Genomic DNA, 20,825 nt, shown 5'->3' with positions numbered 1-20,825 from the left:
GCCATAGGCCTTATTTATGGCCAAGTCACACAGTGCAGTGCAGCAAGTCACCTTTCTACACTGCACTGCACTACACTGCATGACTGGGAAAGGGAAGGAATGTGCCATATTTAAGGCAATACGATGCATTCCTGTACTTTTCCCTGCCCTGGCCCTCTTTTGGCTGCCTAGCGCCAACGCAGTCACCCTTGCACCATGGTGCAAGGGTGACTGTGTTGCATGTAGGGTTGTTTTTGTGCAGGAAGGGGTGCTTTCCTGCACAAAAATAATCTTGGGAGGCATAATCCCCTTTCTGTGTGTGCTGCAGAATGCAGCACACCAAGAAAGAGAAAGAAACAAGGACAGATAGAGATATTTCTCCTTGTTACGCTTCTGCTGTGAAGGTGTAATATTTTGGCGCATTCCCAGGTTTCAGAGTAATACAAAACAGCGATTTGCGATGCTTTGCTTTACTCCTGCTTTTTGGAGCCACTCAAAGTGGCTTTGTGTGGCTTCAAATATCTGACTGAAGGCTTGTGTCACTCGCGCACCATGTTGGGTGGTGCAAGAACAACGCAAACCAGGTCATAAATATGGGCCCACATATGTGGATGGATGGATTTAGTACAATTTAGTCCAATCAAAACATCTTGCCTAACTCCAGATCTAAAAACCCCTGGAGTCCTATTAATACACATTTTGGCTCTTGTAAGCTCATTTATCTAATGAAGCATGGGTTCAGAATTTTGAGGAGGAACGTCAGGAATAAAGAAAGCAGTCTTGTGCACCAGGACAAAATGAGTATGTCCTACAGGCAGTGCTGAAAGAGTTTTGTGATAGAATGGCTCCCAACAAAAGAAAACACCTTTCATTGCAAATCCTGGCTGTTATATTCATTTCATAGGCCGGACTTTCCAGGACCTTGCCATGTACTAAATTTGAATGATTAAATAGAACGAATGAATGGGAAGGGTTGTATAAAATGGTTAAAATGCAATCAATAACTTGAAGAGGTTGAATGGAATGAATAAAATGGTTAAATGGAACGCACTGGGTGATATTGAATCGAGTGAATGGAATTGTTGAATGGAATGGTTAACTTGTAATGGTTAAAACTGGCTGTTTGAAGAAATTAGAAAATACTTTAATATGGCCGACATCCCATGTTTTTATGTGGCATTGGCACTGAGCACTATTTGATTTTGGAAAGCATGATATGCTTTCGTTTTTATGTAACATCCTAAAGAAAGACTTTTTGTTTGTGTTTTTATTTCTTACGGGTTTAGAGTGTGCATTTGAAGCAATGTTGCTTCTGTGAATGCGCCCATTCTGCAGCATGTAGGTGTAATTGACAGTGCACGGGACACCTATAGGGCCCCTCATTTCCACCTTTTGACCACTACTCGTGTGAGTGCTTTTTTGCTATCTCAGCCTCGTTATCTTCGCTCCACATGTTACAGTCCCCACTTCTTTAGCTCCCTTTCAGTGTTGCCATTCCCTGGTTCTCTGTTTAACCACTCCATACGTCACTACTGTGTGCGTTCCCCATCGCTAGACTCTCTGATTGGGTGTTGGCATATGTGATGTACCTGCTCAGAACAAACAGGCCCTGACGTCACTGGTTACATCACAAACCAGACAAACTCTGGTATCACAATCACCCTGGCCCAGGTTTCTGCCTCATCTCCTTTCCACCTCCCATTAGTTGCTTTCTCGTGCAGCTTGGCTCTCGATCCTTTCTCCGAGGTGAGTTTGTCTCAATCATCACTGAGCTTTTCTCGGATTTTTGTCTGATTCTCACAGTTCTCTCTCCCAACATTCTCTTTCAAACCTCGGTTTTGTCTCCAGCCTTCTGTCTGCTCTGGCTTTGGCGTCACTTCCTCGTAAGCGAGGCAGCACTTCCTGGTCATGTCCAGCCTCAAGTCTTGGTAAGATGTTTTCCTCTCTAGACTCCCAGTTAGCCTCCAAGCATACCAGATCTCCGGTCCCAGACCCCCGATTAGATCCTGGTATCAAATAGGAGATACTGCACCTAAAGTTCACCACCTAATAATACAAATAACAGGAGCACAATCCCTGGAACCAGGTGATTTGTGGTCCTTTGGCTAAGGACTAAAAGAAGTAAAGAAAACTCCCCCTGAACTCTGATCAAGGGGGCACTTCCTTCTAGAAAGTCTTAAAAGGAGGAGTGTGGAGACTCTGGATAAAAGCCCGGCTTAAAGATCAGAAGGGGCACGACTGCAGGACCAGGTTCAAAATTGTAAGCACCCTTCTGAGGAAACACACATTATCCGAAAATAAAATCGAAAACCGTCTCTAGTGCAAGAAAGCCAGAACAAATCGTGCTTCGATCCTGGAGCTACAGTTCCATTAAAAGTGCAGAGTTCTAACAGGGTGAATTATCTCCTACAAAAAAACAGAAGAGTGAAACTGTCAGTGTTGCAACAGATGTGACTTTGATTCCCTTAAGGTTAAGTTAATGACGTGCTCGCTTGGCCAGGAAGTCATTATTCCACATATGCTGATGTGCACAAGAGACAGAGCCAGGATTACTTTACACTAGCAGGCACTTGGCATCGCCACCAGCAGGACGAAGCGAGGAGGTATGGGGCATTTTGTATGCCTAGTTGCTGGACTGAGAGACTGCTCAGGGATTAGTTGAAGGGGCTGAGAACAGTGACCTACATTTAAGACCTGACAAGAATTGTCCTCTAGTGAATGGTGTTGAAGCCAGCTGGGAGGCCCACCTGTTTGCAGAGTACAAGTACAGGAAACCAACAATCTGCCAGGCCCTGCAATCCCAGCCTCTGCCAGTCCTGCAGGATGTGTAGGGTGGAGCAAGACTGAAAGAGATATGCGAGGACAAAGGTTGTCGAGTAATGACTTTCCATGATCATACGTTTCCATCATGTGTGAAAATGGTCAGTCTCATGATTAGAGGTGCAAAGGTCTCCTCTAGACAAGCACACCTGTAGATCTCCGGTGGTAAATGTGGGTCCTGTTGCTCAGTTTTCTGGGAGCTGCCCAAGCCTTTGTTTATCTCCCACAAAGAGTGACAGCAGAAAATGACCACCAGCCAAACACCCCCCAGATGTGCGATAGACCATTAGCCCCTTCCCAGCTGTTTCTTGAATAACGACCTGACTCCCCCTCAGTGAACATAAAAGGGGGAGAATTACTGGGATATAAACGGCCTCAGTTTATTACGTTGTACATCACAAGGCACACAAAAACATCGCAGCCTCTGGTCATATAAGTTCCATGCATGATATAGGGTTTCTGTGTCCTTCAGGTAATTCCATGGTTTGCTTGTTACATTAATGGTGCCAGTTTTCCTGCACAGCCTTCTCCATGATGGCCGGTTGGTCAGGCAGTCAGTGTTTGGCAGCTAGGCTTCCCTTGCTCCCAAATCACAGTGGGCAGCACCCGGCCTGCAAGTGCCATGTCCGCCCGCTGCTATCCCTTTCTGGCCCTTGTCTGCTCCCCTGTGTCCCTGCCATGGAGCATCCCAAGGACACTACCTGAACAGCTCTTCTTCTTTAGGCTATTGTGCTATCTGACTGTCTGTGTTTCACCTCCGCTCCCCAGCCTAGCCCCAGACCTGCGACTGTGATGCCTGCTCCTGCGTTGTGGGTGGGCGGGTCAATGTGAGGTCACTTTCTTTGGGGGTGCTTGCCTGCATCCCATTTTACACCCTGCGGTGTCTGTTGTCTCCAGTCCCGATTGGCAGCTTTGAACCATGCCCACCAATCGGCACGCATCATCTATGTGGGCTTGGGCCTCCCGTGGCCAACTGGTCACCTCTTGGGAGGCGTTTGTCATGGGCCCCAAACTGGTCTGCTGCACTGACTGGCCCGCAAACCAGCCCCTCCCAGATGTGCGAGAGACCATCTGCCCCCCTCCCGGTCTTTACTTGAATAACCCCCACCCCACCACCGGCCCTCCCCTGCACAAAAGGGGGAGACATTAATGGGATATAAACAGCCGCAGTTTATTACATTGTACATCACAAGGCACATAAAAACATTGCAGTCACTGGTCATGTAAGTTCCATGCACGATATATGATTTCTGTGTCCCTTCAGGTTATCCTGGAGTTTACTTCTTTCAGTAATGGTTGCCAGTGTACCTGCACAGCCTTTTCCATGAAAGTCCCTTAGTCAGGTAGTCAGAGTTAGGCGGCTAGGCTTCCCTTGCTACCAAGTCACAGTGTCCCCCCGCCACCCGGGCCTGCCCAGGAAGCAAGTGCTGTGTCTGCCCGCTGCCACCCCTTGCTGGCCCTTGTCTGCTCCCTCTTGTCCCTGCCATGGGGCATCCCAAGGACACTACCTGAGCAGCTCTTCTTCTTTATGCTATTGTGCTATCTGGCTATCTGTGTTTCACCTCCACCATGCTGCCTGTAGTTACCCAACTACATGCAGCTTCCCCTTTTTGCTCCCCTACAATAAACCTATTTGTTTTAGCGCTCCTTCTATGTGGTCAAATGAACGCCACATGACTCATAATAGCCCGGTGTCCTGAGGTTGATGAGCCGCTGCCGAATAAAACCCCAAGAGTTTGCCCAGCATACTTTCACCATGGAAATGTTCAGTTTTCTCCTGGATCTCTCCACTGCCCCATGACCCTTAGCCCCTCTCCACTCTGGCTTCGCTATGACTTCAGACCACAGGATATCGGTGGGGTGTAACAGCCGTGAGTCCTGATACCACTGCTCCCAACAAGTTCGTCCTCCCCAGGCACGTTAGGTCATTTCCCCCTCCTCTTCCGAAGGAAGGTGCTCTGCACGGTAGGAAGTAGCTGGGCCCATCTCATTCCAGGCTGACCCAGCCATGTCACAGATGTGTTCCGCAACCAAAGCCCTCTGTAGTTCTTTTGTGCTGACGCCCACCGCTGTGCACGCATGACGTACGAGTGGGCAACAATCCACATTCCTCACCCAGTGCCAGGGGTGCCTGCCTTGAAAAAGGAGTATAAGACTTAGGGGCTCGCAGGCCGGATGTAACCCATGAATGCGCCCGATGCCCAGAGGCCGAACTTTTTTTTTCATCCCTCGCTTGACCCACTCGCTGCTGCTGTCGTGGCCACACCTATGCAGAAATAGTGAGAGCCCTTCTGAATGCCTAGCCCAATGTAATCAATCCTTCATGCTGCACACTGGGAAGAGAGTGCCCTCATCCAAGCAGTTTAGGCTTGAATATTTCCCTCCCCCCCCCCAGTCTGTCTTTGTCTTATGCAGGTGGATTGTTACATACCTGTCCCCCAAAAGCACATCCTAGCCCAGGAGGCATGCCTCCCCTCGGGTTGTCCTGGAGGGTGCCTTGAGCTCACTGACGCAATAGGCCCCAAAGAAAGCCAGTGTGAAAGTTGCCTTAAACAGCAAGCTTTCATGCCCTGTTCGGCTTACCTTGGGTAGCGCTGCTATTAGCTTTCCTAACATGGAAAATTCAATGGGGAGTCACTGGTACTGGTGCCTGGATTGTAGCCTTCCCCATGCTTTCATGGCGGCCCTACAGTAGAAGGAATTGGCAGGGTTTATCCCCGAGGACAATTTTGCATAGTAGGAGAGTGCGCTGAGGTGGGCCTGTGCCCATGCCTTGCTCCTACCCTTGTGAAAGACCAAATATATGTGAGCTTTTGTATCTCTTCAGTAGTAACCTCGCACGGCCCCCTCCTGCCAGTGGCTTTCTGGAAGACCTCCCCGCATTTGTGTATCTTTCTGCTGTCTTGGGGGCTAATGTGTTGTCTACCAGGATTGCCAGGATGGGTCCATCAGTCCCCACAGCTGTCCGGGCACCAGAGTCATGTGCAGGTCTGCATGAGATGGCAAATACCTGAACCTCTGACATTGGAAATGAGATATTGCAACAGCTACTCAGTTCTCATAAGACAGAATATGCCTAGTCCTCAATGCAGTGCTATCCCTCAGCTAACATCCCGTCAGGTTGTGTGATAGGCGTAATATCAGGGTGCAGGTGGCTGTCCTGAGGTTTAGCGCTTGCACCACTGCATGATTGTGTGACCATAGCGTGATCTGCCTGTTTGCCAGTCTATCCCCCCATATGGCGAAGGCGATGAAAATGGGAAGAGTTTCAATACCGTGATGTTCTTGGTGATCCAGCACGCATGCCATGAGTTGGGCCAGCATGCTGCTGTCCAGGCTGATCCCAGGACTGCCCTGAAACCCTTGCCCTCGGCGGTATATGTGAAAAGTTCAAGTTGCCTTGCTGATACCCAGGATTCCCTCCCAACTAGAGTTCCATTAAGGCTGCTTAGGAAACCCAGCCATTGCTCGAAGTCCTTCCTGACTCCTTGAGTGAGGTGTACCCTATTAAGCTTTTCTTTAATCCCCTTGCTTAATCAAACCAAATGCCTTGCGAAAGGCCTGCCTGCCGAGATCACCCTATTTTTTCAAAACTGAGTCTGCCTAGGAGTTGCTGTAGTTCGCCTAGCATCACCTTCTTTGCAAGCATGGCTTCAATGTCCTGCCACAGTTCTTCTACCGTGGGTTGGGGAAGCCTGCACACCCCTTCTGTTGTGTCCAGATTTGCGCGTAGGAATGATAGCCTAAGTTCCTTAGCTAGCGTCACAAATGCAGTGTCTCAGTTCCTCACACTCATTGCTGCCTGCCATCCCAATGAATAGGAAGTCATCTAGGTAATGCTTGTATCCCCCTTTTGAACACCTTATCTTCAAGACCCATTACAAGAAGGTGCTAATTGTCTCAAGGTACGCACACAAAATGGTGCAGCCCATTGGCAGGAATTTGTCATAGTAAATATAGCCATCTAGGTGAAAACCCAAAAGGTGATAGCTATGTGGGTGCACTGGCAGGAGGTGGAACGCAGACTTGATATCAGTCTTTGCTAGTAACACACCCTTTCCTACAGCTTTTTTCCGATCCACCGCATCATCCTCCATTGCGTAGGATAGTGAGCAGCGACCTAGGTCAAGCCCATCGTTCACTGACTTTCCAGGGTTATGAAAGGTGATTAATCAGTCTGAATTTCCCTTTTTTTCTTTCTTTGGGACAACCCCAAGGGGGGGACACTACGAGGTTTTTTTAGGGAGGTTGCAGAAAGGGCCTGCCACCCTTCCCAAAGAGAGCTCCTTCGCTACCTTTTGCTTAGCCAATGCTGGATTTGGGTTCTTGCACATGCGGTGACCCTGAGGACCCTGGTCTGGGTTGGTGAATCCTACCATAAATCCTTCTGCCAATAGCTGCCCACCCTTCTTTCTTGGGTACCCACCGAGTAAGTGTAACCACTGTCTTGTGTGGATGGGGGTGGGTAAAGATACAGGGATTTCAGGGGGCCCCCTTACTCCCGGCCTGTCTCAGGTGACCTATTTCTTGTTGCTGCTGTCCTTCTCTTGGGCCTTTCCTGCTTGCTTTACCCCTGAAGGGCAAAAATTATGCTCCTATATGCTCGCACCCTCTGTAACCGGCACCGCGTTATTAGTAAAATCCTCAACGTCCTGCTGGTACCACTCAATAACTGGCCAAGTCCGAATCTTCTCACAGAACCCTTTGTCATAACACAGCCATGTGTCCCCTTGGTACTTCAACTGTGCTGCATGCACTCTCTGTTCCTGAAGGAATAGAGCTTCCGCACTTTCAGGGAATTTTCCTACAAACACGCAGACTAAGGTTTGGAATGCCTGCAGGCAGTTTCCTATAGATGTCTCAACCCCCGGCCAGTGTCTCTCCCTTCTATCCTCATCTTTTTTGTCATGTGTGGTTAAGTCTAACTCAGTCCTATCCTAGCTTACCAGATTGCAGCTTATAAAGGACCTTTTTGTTGAACTGCAGGCCCCCGCGCTTCCCTATTTCTCACAAGACCAATGTTTTAGCACCAGCCACAACTACTACTCAAACTGATCCTTGCCTACAATCACCACAGCTCTCCTGCTCTAGCTCAAGGTGTAAAACCCACACGACAAGCAGCGCAGTAATTTTCCTTTTTCACAGGTAACGGTTTGATCTTAGGGAAAGGTTTACTCATTTAATAATCAATATCCATCAACTGATTAATCTCTTGTTCTGTTCTTTCGTGTCCCTTTTGTATTGCCAGCATTTGCTTTGTTGCTGTCATTTCCATTTCCTCTATAGTCTTGCCTGTTTTCTTAATACAACACTTTATAAGGCACGTAAGCAGCTGAGCAATCACTATAAAAGCATCTGAGCAATCACTATAATATCAATCACTATAATAGCTATAGGTCCTGGAGTCACTGCAAGTGCTGTTTCTGAAAGGTAAGTACCCCAGCTTCCCAGTCAAACACTATTCCTATAGGCCTGGTGCTGACATCTCATACAACCTACCTACTACCTTCTGATCCCTTCTATTGGCTTATGTATATTCTCCAAATTATCAGGAATGAGAATACAACACTTTTGCCAAATTACCTTATAAGCTCCCTTTGCTGGCTAGTACTTAACCCTCTACACCCTGTTCTAAAGGTTGGCTAGCACCCAGGGGTGCAACTAGACCCAAATTTCGGGAGAGGCCGACATGTCAAACGCTAGAGGCGAAGCCTCAGGCTTAAAATAGCTTGTGGTTGAGCCCCTTATTTTTTTGCAGTTTTATAGAGTGCAGACCCAACTTAAAGGCATTAGAGTGCTTTGCATCATCACCATTTATAGTACACAAGGCCACACTCATTTTCTGTAGGTACAGGGAGATTGTGATTTGCCCAGAATCACAGGATGTTAAGCGATGCCAAGACTCAAACCTGGTACCCCAGTTCCAACGTCGGCAGCTCAGCAGCTCCAGCCTTAATGCCACATCTCTTCCTTGTCATAGTTACTGTAGTAGTAATGTGTTTAGGGGTAATTTTATGGACAATACATGGCAGATAGTGCATTTTAATGCATGCTGGGAACAAATTGAAGATTATGCCTGTCATTTAGGGACTTTTAGCAGAACAAAGGTAAATGTATTTAACTACGCATAAAAGAGGTATGGAATAATATAGAGTGACATTTCTGGGTCTAATTCTAGTTTCATTAAAAATTTGTGACAAATGATAGCACTTAGGGGCATATTTATACTCTGCGCCGGAATTGCGTCGTTTTTTTTTTACGCAATTCCGACGCAAAACTAACTCCATATTTATACTTTGGCGTTAGACGCGTCTAGCGCCAAAGTCCATGGAGTTTGCGTCATTTTTTAGCGTGGACACCTACTTTGCGTTAATGATATGCAAGGTAGGCGTTCCCGTCTAAAAAATTTACTCCGAGTCATGTGCGCCGTATTTACACTCCCGGGCAAAATTCACGCCCGGGAGTGGGCGGGTCAAAAAAAATGACGTACGGCCGCTTTTGCGCCGTTTTTTATCGCCTGGACAAGGCAGGCGTTAAGGGACCTGTGGGCTCGGAAGGAGCCCAGAGGTGCCCTCCCATGCCCCCAGGGACACCCCCTGTCACCCTTGCCCACCCCAGGAGGACACCCAAGGCTGGAGGGACCCATCCCAGGGACATTAAGGTAAGTTCCGGTAAGTACTTTTTTAAAAACAAATTTGTGGCATAGGGGGGCCTGATTTGTGCCCCCCTACATGCCACTATGCCCAATGACCATGCCCAGGGGACAGAAGTCCCCTGGGCATGGCCATTGGGCAAGGGGGCATGACTCCTGTCTTTGCTAAGACAGGAGTCATTTCTATGGGGGTTGGGAGTCGAAAAAAATGGCGCAAATCGGGTTGAGGCGAAAAATTTGCCTCAACCTGACTTGCCCCATTTTTTGGCGCCCAAGCTCCATATCCCCCTACGCCGGCGCTGCCTGGTGTACGTCGTTTTTTTTCACGCACACCAGGCAGCGCCGGCGGCTAACGCCGGCTAACGTCATTGATTAAATACGGTGCCCGCATGGTGCTTCAGAATGGCGTTAGCCGGCGCTAATTTTTTTGACGCAAAACTGCGTTAGTGCAGTTTTGCGTCAAAAAGTATAAATATGGCCCTTAATGCTTCCTAGTCTGTTAGCACAATCCTTGATTTCTCTCCATTTTATCTATAATAGTCCACTTTAGCTCACAGTCCCATGGAAAGCTGCATCTTGCAGCTCTGCCGCCATCACTTTTCATGTGGAAATGCTTATGGGCAACATATCACAGACTAAAGTAACGAGGAAGAGGCAATGGTCTGATATTGTTTTGCTTAGGTCCTCAGCTACATCCACTAGTCTCATCTGCACTACCAATGTGGTGTCTGTGTCACCACCAATTGCAAGTGAGCTGTCGTCTGAATCACTGGTGCAGGCAAGCTTAAGGGTTCATGGAGTGCGACCACTCTCTCATCTTGCGCAGAGTAGAGGATGGTCTGCAAAGTAACTGCTGTTTTCCCCTTTGTTGTGATCACACTCTATGCCTGTAATGGGACTAGTGCATAGGGCTTCCCCGGTTTGTCAGTGCTTCAGCCCATGTTCGCTCTGCTGATGCATCAGAGAAGAAATTCGATTTTCTATTGTGCACGACTTTCGGGTGTGCAGGGAATGATAACATGTACATAAGGTGTGTTTAAGGGAGTTATTCCTTAACTTATAGAAATATTTTATTTTGTTGCACTGCAGTTTTGCAGGAAAAATCAGTACTTCTACATCACCAATTGTGTAAGCAATCCAGTCTCCTCAGAAGCTTTAGTGGGGCTCAAGACAAAACCATTCGTGATGCCCTGACAAACAGAGTCTGGTTTCCCACTTGACCAAACTGTGAGACCCTGAAAATGGCTTTTCTTCATTGTTACTCCTTTTCCATTATCACAGTTAAGCGCACCTTGAGATAATTCAGTTCGGGGTGCTGACTGTACAAAATCCTTTCTTACATATGGTTTAATAAACCATAATGTTGCTCCAGACATTACAATAATAAAGACCTTATAAAGGAGGAACAAGACATCTGACTTGCCTCTAAGATGAATATTAAAAAAGCAGAAGATTAAAAATGTCATAGGCATGCAGTGTTATAGTTACACAATGTACACTATAGAAACGGGTTTCAAACCCAGCTTCGCAGGTTGACCAAACCATGTGACACAGGCAATTTATTGTCTTCTTTGTGCCTCCTCCATAAGCATAACATTTGAGAGCACCTTGAAATAAATCAGTTCCGGGTGCAATTGTATATTGCTTAGTAGACAATAATGTTGTCCAATCTATAACAGCAAAGGTTTATACAAAAGGCACAAAACAGCTGACTTTGCTCTTGGGTCACTAATAAAACTGTCACTTTGGTCGGGGTGTTGTCAAATCCAATGCAGGCCACTCGGTGCAGTGAAGTAATCTAGCATGCTTAAATGAAACAATCCAAAATACAAATTTTTATTTAAAAAATGTGTAAATTCATTATAAACAAAGTGACACTCAGCCAACAACACTTGCAACAGGAAGGGAAGGGAGTGGGAAAGACGAGGCACAGATAGGAACTGATCTCCTCTCTGGCACAGCTCTGCTGTGGATAATCCTGGGACCTATCATGGCCTTGCTACCATTCCCTACTGGCGCTGTCTGGTAGTGAGGCATAAGATCTTTGGGTTTAGGGACCAAAGGTTGTGAACCACTGATCAAGAGTATTCCCATGGCTTCACTCCACCGAGCCTCTTTCCTTCTCATGCTGGTTCTGTCCCTCTTACATCCACATCTCGTCTCCCCTTTTCTCCATCTATCTTTCTCCTCCCAACAGCTTCTCTTCTCTTACTGATTCCGCCACTCCTACATCTATTTATTTGTTTTTGCTTGTTCTAAACTCCCCTATATCCACCGCTCCCTTTGATGTCCTACTCTTTAACTCTCACCTCTCCCAAGCCTCTCATCTTCTGTCACTGGTTCTGCCCATCCAACACTAGAGGTAGGCGAGCCACTGAAAGCTGAAACCACACTCAAGACTGGAGCCTGGCTCAGCTCAGGGTCCTGATGGAACCTTGAGCCCATACCAAGCTGAGCTTTCTTGTTGCTTCTGCCTGTCTTCCTCCACCCAGTATGTGGCGTTACGGTTAGAGTGTCAAACTGAGAACCAGATTTGGGACTCAGCGTTGGTTCAACATCCTGGAATTCTAGGTAAATATAGGATTCTGGGTAAATCACTTCAACTCGCTGTACATATAAACAATGAATGCTCCCCAATACCTTCGGGTAGGGTTTGCGCTTTTTTTAAAAAACTGCAGAAAAATGCACTAAGAGGTAAAAACAAAGCCTAAACATAAGGAAAGGCAAATAGACACCCATTTACTAGCTGATTTGTGTAAGATGAAAACAGAAACCATGGATAAGTTGTGGCTTGCCCCATTAAATCATGTTATCTTAGATAAATATTTTATTTCGCCAAAATCTTTTGCTTTATTATTTGTGTCTGAAAGCACTTTCAAATACAAGTTCAGACTACCAGTTGTACAAAACTATCACATTTTACAGGTAGTTTTCTCTGCATTGCTGGGCTGTGCCCTATAATGTAAAAGCTTCCACATGTTAAAGAAAGACACTTTTTGGAATTTTGAAGATACTTTATCGTGATTTACATGATGTTTGCTATATGATTAATACCCCAATTTTTTTTCAGGGCTCAGCGCATCCACAGACTCCAAGATCCCAGCCAGACCTTTGGGCTCTGGGTCTGCCCTCCCTGTTTAATTTGGTGGCTCACTCCCCTCTAATATACGCCCTTCTCTCGCCTTCCTCTTTTCCTCTATTACTCATTATAGTTGGTTCTGCTCCTCAAACATAATTTCTCCACTTGACTCTCTTCTTGCTCCACCAGTTTCATACTTTGTCTCAATGGTTCTGCCCCATTGACATTCAGTTTTCCCTCCATGATGTGTTTTTTCTTAGGAGTGCCACCCGCCCAATCTGTTAGTAAAATGGATGGTATTTTTAAGAAAATTCCAATAAAGTAAAACCAGGAACCTCAACAAAGGCTAGTATTTATTCTTGCTTGAAATAAAAGGTTTAAATAGTTAATACAAGCATAAATCGAACCTCAATTATTTTCAAGTAATCTACTTAATCCCTAAATGATTATTAAAGCTAACGAAGACGGAAATGGGAAATACAAGGCATGCATCCGATTATTCTACAAATTGATATTGAAAACAAGCTGTGCAAAGGAAGCAATGCCCATTGTGAATGGAGCTTATTCCCTTTCTTTTTTTGTGCACTTTTCAGTAACCCTTTTGTTTATTCCTGGAGGACGAGGTGCCTTAACTCCATACCAACCTCCTACCTTCTAGCTCATCTCATCGCCATTGCCATGCAAGGATGCGCGATTAAGCCATGAAAGGGCTCGGCAAGGGAATCAGTTAAAAGACAGAAAAATAAATACATGCAGAAGTTTTTTTTTTCTGTGCTGCCAATAGGCCAGTACAATATCCTGGGTTACCGGCCGGCAGCCCCAGCCCAGCCCACATCACCTGACCCTCTGCAGCGCTTTCCGCCTATTGGCCGTTGCGCGCTGGGTACATACCAAGTGCAGAATCAAAACAGGCGATACACTGCCTTCTCCATCCCCTCCAACACTATGCTGTCCATGATCCCTTAATCACGTGACTGGGATGTGTACATTCTCTGGAATCGTTCTTTCTTTATGATTTATCATTATGGCCTCATCACCCACTGGTCATTTATATCATCGCCACATCCACTGCACATCTAACCAGTCCACTAGAAACGGATAGTAGAAATAGTAATAGCAACATCAATGGTAATACAATACTAGTGATGCTATACTATTCATTATATTAACAGTATTGCTAATATTACTTTTGATAATGCTGCTAATACTAAAAAATAATACATTTAGCTCACAATGTTTGTCTGGGTACTGCTATGTTATGGCATGCTTTCAGTGTCTCTAAGTGACATGAAGTGGCTTTAGGGTTATATTTAGCACTACAAGACACCTAAATAAAGAAACCATAATTATACTTGTGCGTATAATATAAGTAATATGAATGAAAACAGTGCAATAAAAACGAATCCTCAACCTAATACTACTAATAATACAGATACTGCTAATAGCATGTTTAATAGCAATGCTGATGCAAATTAAAATAGATTGATACTGCTAACGTAATATTTAAAAAATGGTTACCAGTGGTCATTGTTGGGTCGCGCTACACAGCAAGCGCGCTGCTAAATAAACACGAAGAGTCGTTTTGTGCATTTAACAATACGTCTTTTTTTTATACACACCCTTCTCCACTCTAACTTCCCGCCTTGGCTCTCCTGCTTTTATGCCCTCCCCTACTCCGTCATGGTGCAATCCATCTTGCACCTCCCGTGAAGGGGTAGGGCTTCAAACCCCCCTCTCAGATCTCTCCTGGTAGTGTTGACCATTTCCGGCGTCAACACTACATCCCTCCCCAACGGGGGAAAAGGTGATAACCAAAACTTTTAACAGAACCTTTCTTTTCTTAAATGTCTCAAACTCTGTGACTACCAATGTACTCGTGGCTCTGCTTGAGCAAAACGTCTGTGCGATCAGTCACCTGCAAAATCAGCGTATCGCCGTGATGGACCTGGGTTGTGTCTGCCGGATCGCCCCGATGCTTGGGCTCCTTCTTCATTGGGGTCGGGTGTTTCGGTTCCTGTCTTTCGGGCTTGTCCTCGTTCCGGTGACAGTCGATCTTCCAGACGCTCCAGGCTGTGCCTCGGTTCCCCTGGCGCGGTGCCCCAATCGTCGGGCTCTGTGTCCGACTCGGCCCTCGTCTCAGTACTGCTTCTGTCCTCTCCGCAGGGTGTCTGTGGGGTCAGCCGCTTGAATAACGCCACATTTCGGGTTACCACTTCTGGTCCTCTTTGGGCTGTCACCATTGTGCCTTTTACGGCGGTTACTGTCCATGGTCTTATTTCAAAATGTAGGCGGAACTTGCTACCTGGGTGACGGTCTTTTACCAACACCGTATCTCCTATTCGCATCCTTTTTTGTCTGGCTCTCCTTTTCTGGGAGGCGTACGTGTTTGCAGCGTTCCTCCTGGCTGTTGACTTGTTGGGTGGTGGGGTACTCACTGCCCAGGACGGGTGGTGCGGGATGGCGTCCACTACTGTTCTACCGAAACAGAGTTGACTGGGAGTGACACCTGTGGTGGCGTGCAGTGTCACTCTGTATTCCCTCAGGAATGCATAGATCGCTCTTTCCGTGTTTTCTGCTTCCGCCACCGCTATGCGGATGACTTTGTTGAGGGTCCTCACGAACCTTTCCACTTCGCCATTTGCTTGCGGCCATCGGGGTGTGATGCGTCTGTGCTTTGTGTTCATTGACGCTAGGAACTCTTCCCACTCATGGCTGTTAAATGGGGGTCCATTGTCTGTGCGTATCTCTCCGAAAAACCCGTGAGTGGCCATGAGCTTCTCGAATTTGGGGATGACAATGTGTGCTGAGGTTGACTGCACTATCTCCACCTCAGGATATCGAGAGTAGTCATCCACCACTATGATCATGTGTGAGCCGTCAGGCAGGTGCCCAAAGTCTGCACTCACTCTTTGCCACGGTGCCGTAGGGCCTTGCTCCGTTATGATGGGCGCTGGGGGGTCGGGGTTGCCACTGGCTTGGCAGACATTGCACTTTTGAATTGTGTCCTCCACTAGTTTGTCAAGACCCGGGAACCAGATTTTGCTCCTGAGACGGGCTTTGGATTTGACGATTCCCTGGTGTGCCCCGTGGGCCAGGGCCACTGCTCTGTTTGTGAGGCTAGACGGCAACACGAGGCGGAGTCCTCTGAGCAGACAGCCTTCTTCGCTTACAGACAGCTCTTGCCGCACATTGAATAAGGCATGTAGACGAGCTTGGGCTTGTGGCATGCAGAACTAATCTGGCCTCTGTAGAGGTCTCCATTCCCCTGTGCGGGTGGCTACTATGGCTAGTTGTAGACATTCATCTTGTTTGGTCGCCTTCACCACTTCGCTGAGTGGTATGGGTAGCAGTCGTGCTCGTTCCACTACCAACCTCACATACTCCTCTGTTTCCTGGGCTTCCTTCACTTCCTGTGACGTGGCTGGGCGTGCGTGTCTGGACAGAAAATCCTCTGGGTTCTTTGTGCCAGGGTGGTATATGACCGTGAAATCGTATTCCTGCAATTGCAGGATCCATTTCTCGATTCTTGGAGGTGGCTTGGAGGATGATCCTTTGAACAGGGGCAGCAGGGGCTTGTGGTCAGTCACGACCGAGAAAGAGTTGCCATAAAGGTATAGGTGAAAGTGGCGGTACCCCCAGTGGATGGCGATGGCTTCACGTTCAATTTGCGAGTACCTTTGCTCTGTGGGTGTTAGTGTACGGCTAGCAAAAGCAATGGGAGCCCACTCTCTGCAGTCCTGTTTTTGTACTAGCACTGCTCCTAAACCAGTGGGGCTTGCGTCGACTACCAGCTGTGAGTGTCGCTGGGGGTCGAAGAACACCAGTGTGGTGTCGGCTGAGAGTGCTTCCTTGGTGGCCTGGAAGGCAGCTTCTTGCTCTTCACCCCACACCCATGGTTGGTTGGATTGTGTGAGTTTCCTCAGGGGTCCTGTGATGTCAGCTACATTTTTCATAAATCGCCCGCAGTATGTGACCATTCCCAGAAAGCTTCTTATTCCTGTGACTGTTGTCGGCGCTGGGGCTTCCTGGATGTCCTTGACCTTCTGGGGGTCTGGTCCGCTCCTTGCTTCGAGAAACGATACCCAAAGAAACAGATTTCCTCTTTGAGGAAATCGCATTTGTCCTTGTGGAGTGTCAGGCCCTTTGTTTGTAGTCTAGCGAAGACAGCTCGCAGTCGTTTGAGATGTGTTTCGATGTTTGGTGCGTGGACTAGGATGTCGTCACTTACGTTCAACACTCCTGGGAGGCCATGCAGGACTTCCTTGATGACATGTTGGAAGACTTCTGCAGCACTTGATACGCCGAAGTTAAGTCTTTTATATCGCCACAACCCATTGTGAGTGGAAAAAGTGGTAATGGGCCTCGACTCGGGGTGTAACATGATCTGGTGGTAACCCGACCGAAGGTCCACCTTAGAGAACCAGCAGGATCCTGTTAACTCACTCAGGATGTCGTCGATCGTTGGGGTGAGGTGGCGTTCTCGTTTTATTGCCAGATTGGGCATGCGCATGTCCACGCATATCCGGACTGCGTCGGGTTGCTTGGGCTTCTTTGCGACCACGATTGGGACACCCACGGTGTGGAGCCCGTGACTCTTTCAATGATCCCTGCTTGTTCCAGCATGTGGAGTTCCACTTTGGGGCGGAGGTGGAAGGCAACGCGGCGGTGTCTGAGTGCTGTCAGTGTGACGGATTCGTCGATGTGAAGCCGCAGCGGGGGTCCTTTCAGGCAGCCGATGCCTTCAAATAGAGTCTTGAACTCTTGTGTGAGGTGGAGTAGTGCGTGTGCATGTATGCTGAAAGCAAAATGCACCAGTTCTAGGTCTTGGGCCGTTTGGCAGCCTAAGAGGAATCCAGTGCCATCCTTTGAGACGTAGACTTTTGTGGCTTTTCCAGTGTCCTCATGGGAGATCTCAGTGGTGAAAGTTCCTGCTATTTCTAGAGGGCAGCTGTTTCCGAAGGCGAACACTTGCACGTTGGTGGGTCTTAGTGGTGGCAACAGCTTGGGCAGGTTGTTATATATGTCCATGGCCATCAGATTTATTGAGGCTCCAGTGTCTACCAGCGCCGATATGTGTGACCCTTGGATCCTGAATTGGCAGGTGGGAAAACAGCGGCCCCCGATAGTGTGTATGATGTGCACCACGTGGGATTCATTGTCCCTGTCGCTCTCTGAGTCTGGGTCCCAAGTGGTTTAAACCATTTTGACCGTTTTCCTGGAAGCCGTGGTTGTCTGTTTCGGTGCAGATATGCACACTTTCGCAAAGTGGTTTAGTTTTCCGCAGGCACTGCATATTTTGCCCCATGCCGGGCAGGTTGTTGGGTGTGGTGCTGGGCCTACGCACCATTTGCATGCTCTGCCTTTGGGTCTCCCTTTGTAAGAGTCTTTTTGTTGCACTGCATCAGTTGTTACTGCGTTGGCTGTTTCTGCCTTTGGCTGGGCTGCGGGGGCTTCCTCCATATGCGCTGCTCGGGCCCGCGACAGTTCCTGCGACCGTCCCAGTGTGAGGATGTCTTTCATCTGCATGTTCGGTTGTTGCAGGACGCGTTCTCTAAGCTTCGATGATGAGCAACCTTGAATGAACTGTGCCCTGATTTCGTCATCCTCGTGAGGCAGTGTGCAGGTACTAGCTAGTTCTCTGAGCCTGGCATAGAAAACGTCGACTGACTCATCGGTCACCTGTCGGGCTTGGCGCAGGAGGAATCTTTCGTAGTCCGGGTTCGCATAAGGTTCAAAATGTGCTGTAATTGCCCCTTTTAGAGTTTTGTACGTTGACGGCCTTGCTTCCGTAACTGACTTGAAGATTTTGTGTATGTCCGCTCCACCGATGTGGAGAAGGAGGGGTCTCTTCCTTTCTGCTTGTATGCCCAACGCCTCAAAGTATGTTTCTAGGTGCTCCACCCAGACTTTCCACCTTGCTGCTTGGGTGGGGGGTGCGCCTGTAACTGTGAAGGGCTCTAGAGGCGGTATGCCAGCCATGCTTGCGTGTGCAGTGATGCGGGTAATGTCCTATTCACAGCGGGTTTTTTTTTTTTTTTTTGCAAGGGGTTTGCGCAGTGCACTTGTTCTGTCCTGAAGGTTTGGCTTGTCTTCCTTTGTTTTTTTTTTGTGTTATCAAAGTTCGTGCCCTTCTAGGATAATGCTCTCTTTTGTGCAGATCGGCGCAGCGGGCGCCTGGGGGCTCAGTGCTGCCTGTGGAAACGCACAGGGCCCGTGCGTGGCAGCTTGAAATGCAGATTTGCGCAGCGGAGCGTTTCGGAGCTGAACGGCACTGAGGGTGTGTCAGGGCTTCTCACCTGACACGTGCCAAAGCTCCTCCGTGTGCGGCCTGTAGAGGGAGTGCCTCCTCCAGTAGGCGCGCGGTCGCCAGGCAGCAAGGACGCGGCCTTCTGCGGCTGCAGAAACGGGCAGGCCGCAGACCGGGGACAGAGGTGTGGCAGGGCAGCGTCGGGCACGCTCCCGTGTCAGGTGTCCGGCGGCCTCTGGGGATGACGGGCTCACCTGGATTCGGCAGCGTACTCGAGGTGAGAGCAGGCGGCAGTCTTCAGGATCGGGTCCGGGCAGTGTCGGGTGTAAATTGGTGGCGCTGCTTCACGCGGAGTTCTGCTCACTCCCGTCGCCAAATGTTGGGTCGCGCTACACAGCAAGCGCGCTGCTAAATAAACACGAAGAGTCGTCTTGTGCGTTTAACAATACGTCTTTATTTTAAACACACACTGCTCCACTCTAACTTCCCGCCTTGGCTCTCCTGCTTTTATGCCCTCCCCTACTCCGTCATGGTGCAATCCATCTTGCACCTCCCGTGGAGGGGTAGGGCTTCAAACCCCCCTCTCAGATCTCTCCTGGTAGTGTTTAGCATTTCCGGCGTCAACACTACAGTCATTACATTGACACGTCAACACATCTATTTGCGTGAACACGTTACAAATGCACACTGAATACAATAAATTATTATTACACTGTTAGTAGTGGTAGGAGGAGTAGTAATCATAATAACATTAATAGTGAATCAATCACAAACAATACTAATGCTGCCAATTACTATAATAATAATAATAACTAATCAATGCTATTCTTACTGCTGCACTATTAATAATTATTGTTACCGTAATAAGAATGGCAGTCACAGGTGTATTACCCATACTGATACAAAATTAATACTAGTGTTAACATTGATACTTTCTCTAAGTGTAATACAAATATGGCTAGTTTTGCTACCTACCTCTAGCAACAAAAATACTATAAATAATTATTCTTTTAAGAACAACACTAATGCCGTTACTGCTGATACTAGCCCACGTATCTACACTTGCTGATGAAAGGAATAAACACCGACTCTGTGGTATCCATGCTAACAATCTTCCGCCCTGTCCCGGTAGTGTGTACATCTCCTCTGGACAAAATGAGTCAGTTACGGGATGTTTGTCTTGCACGCTGTGCTCACCAAATAGCTACTTCCTCTGCAGTTTGCCTACTCATTAAGGTAGCTGTGTCTCGTGGGAGGGACGAGCGGAAGATCCGGTTCCTCCCCCGAGGAACAGCTTTCCTCTAATTAGGTCCTTCCAGTGAGGTGTCACCTTATGAAAGGATTGGCCTCGCAAGGGGAACTGTTGATCCGGAAAGCTGGGGTACATATCCTAGACTGCACTGTGGTATCAACTTTTAGTGTCAGTTGCAGACTTGCCGATATTTAAAATGTCCAATGGGGACACTTGCAAGAACAGCAGAGAGAACTCATAATTTCATGTTAATGTGCAGTGGAGGCATGGCATATACATATCCATCACCATTCCTCCATGGGCCAGTCCGGCTCAAGGTAGGTTACCAAAATCAGTGGTGCCCAACCAGTGATCCGGGGATCCCTGGAGGTCTGCGAAATCTCCTCCGGATGTCTGCGACTGCTTAGAAAATTACATAATATTAATAGATTAGATCCACACCTTTCAGTAATGACTCAGTGGGGTTCCCCAGATTCCAATAAAGATTCATTGGGGGTCCCGGGGCTCCAGTAATGATAAAGTGAGGGTCCACAGAAGTCAAAAGATTGGGAACCACTGATGTAAATCACCAAAGCATGTCCGTAACAATGCTTACCTCTTCTTCTTCCTCCATAGTTACGCAATCGCTGATGAGGCCTACCAGTCGCTGAGAGACAAGGACCAAGACCAGTGCATTCTCATCACGGGAGAGAGCGGTGCAGGAAAAACAGGTGAGGTGTCTCTAGGCATAGGACCAGACTGCTTGAACACCTTCTCATTTGGCACAAGTGACAAGAGCCTGTGCACACATTAACTC

The 20,825-nt window shown here is 47.8% G+C and overlaps 1 protein-coding gene across 2 annotated transcripts in view; it reads left to right on the top strand.

Moving 5' to 3' along the window:
• MYO1A (myosin IA) overlaps positions 1-20,825 on the top strand; it is a 239,212-nt gene that overhangs the window by 41,240 nt on the left and 177,147 nt on the right. For both annotated transcript variants that reach the window (XM_069230771.1, XM_069230772.1), the window contains exon 4: positions 20,645-20,739. In XM_069230771.1, coding sequence (XP_069086872.1) covers positions 20,645-20,739 — 95 coding nt within the window. The remainder of the gene's footprint in view (positions 1-20,644; positions 20,740-20,825) is intronic.

The sequence above is a fragment of the Pleurodeles waltl genome, chromosome 4_2 (assembly GCF_031143425.1).
Source record: "Pleurodeles waltl isolate 20211129_DDA chromosome 4_2, aPleWal1.hap1.20221129, whole genome shotgun sequence".
Lineage (NCBI taxonomy): Eukaryota > Metazoa > Chordata > Amphibia > Caudata > Salamandridae > Pleurodeles > Pleurodeles waltl.
This window is presented reverse-complemented; position numbering and strand designations above follow the sequence as displayed.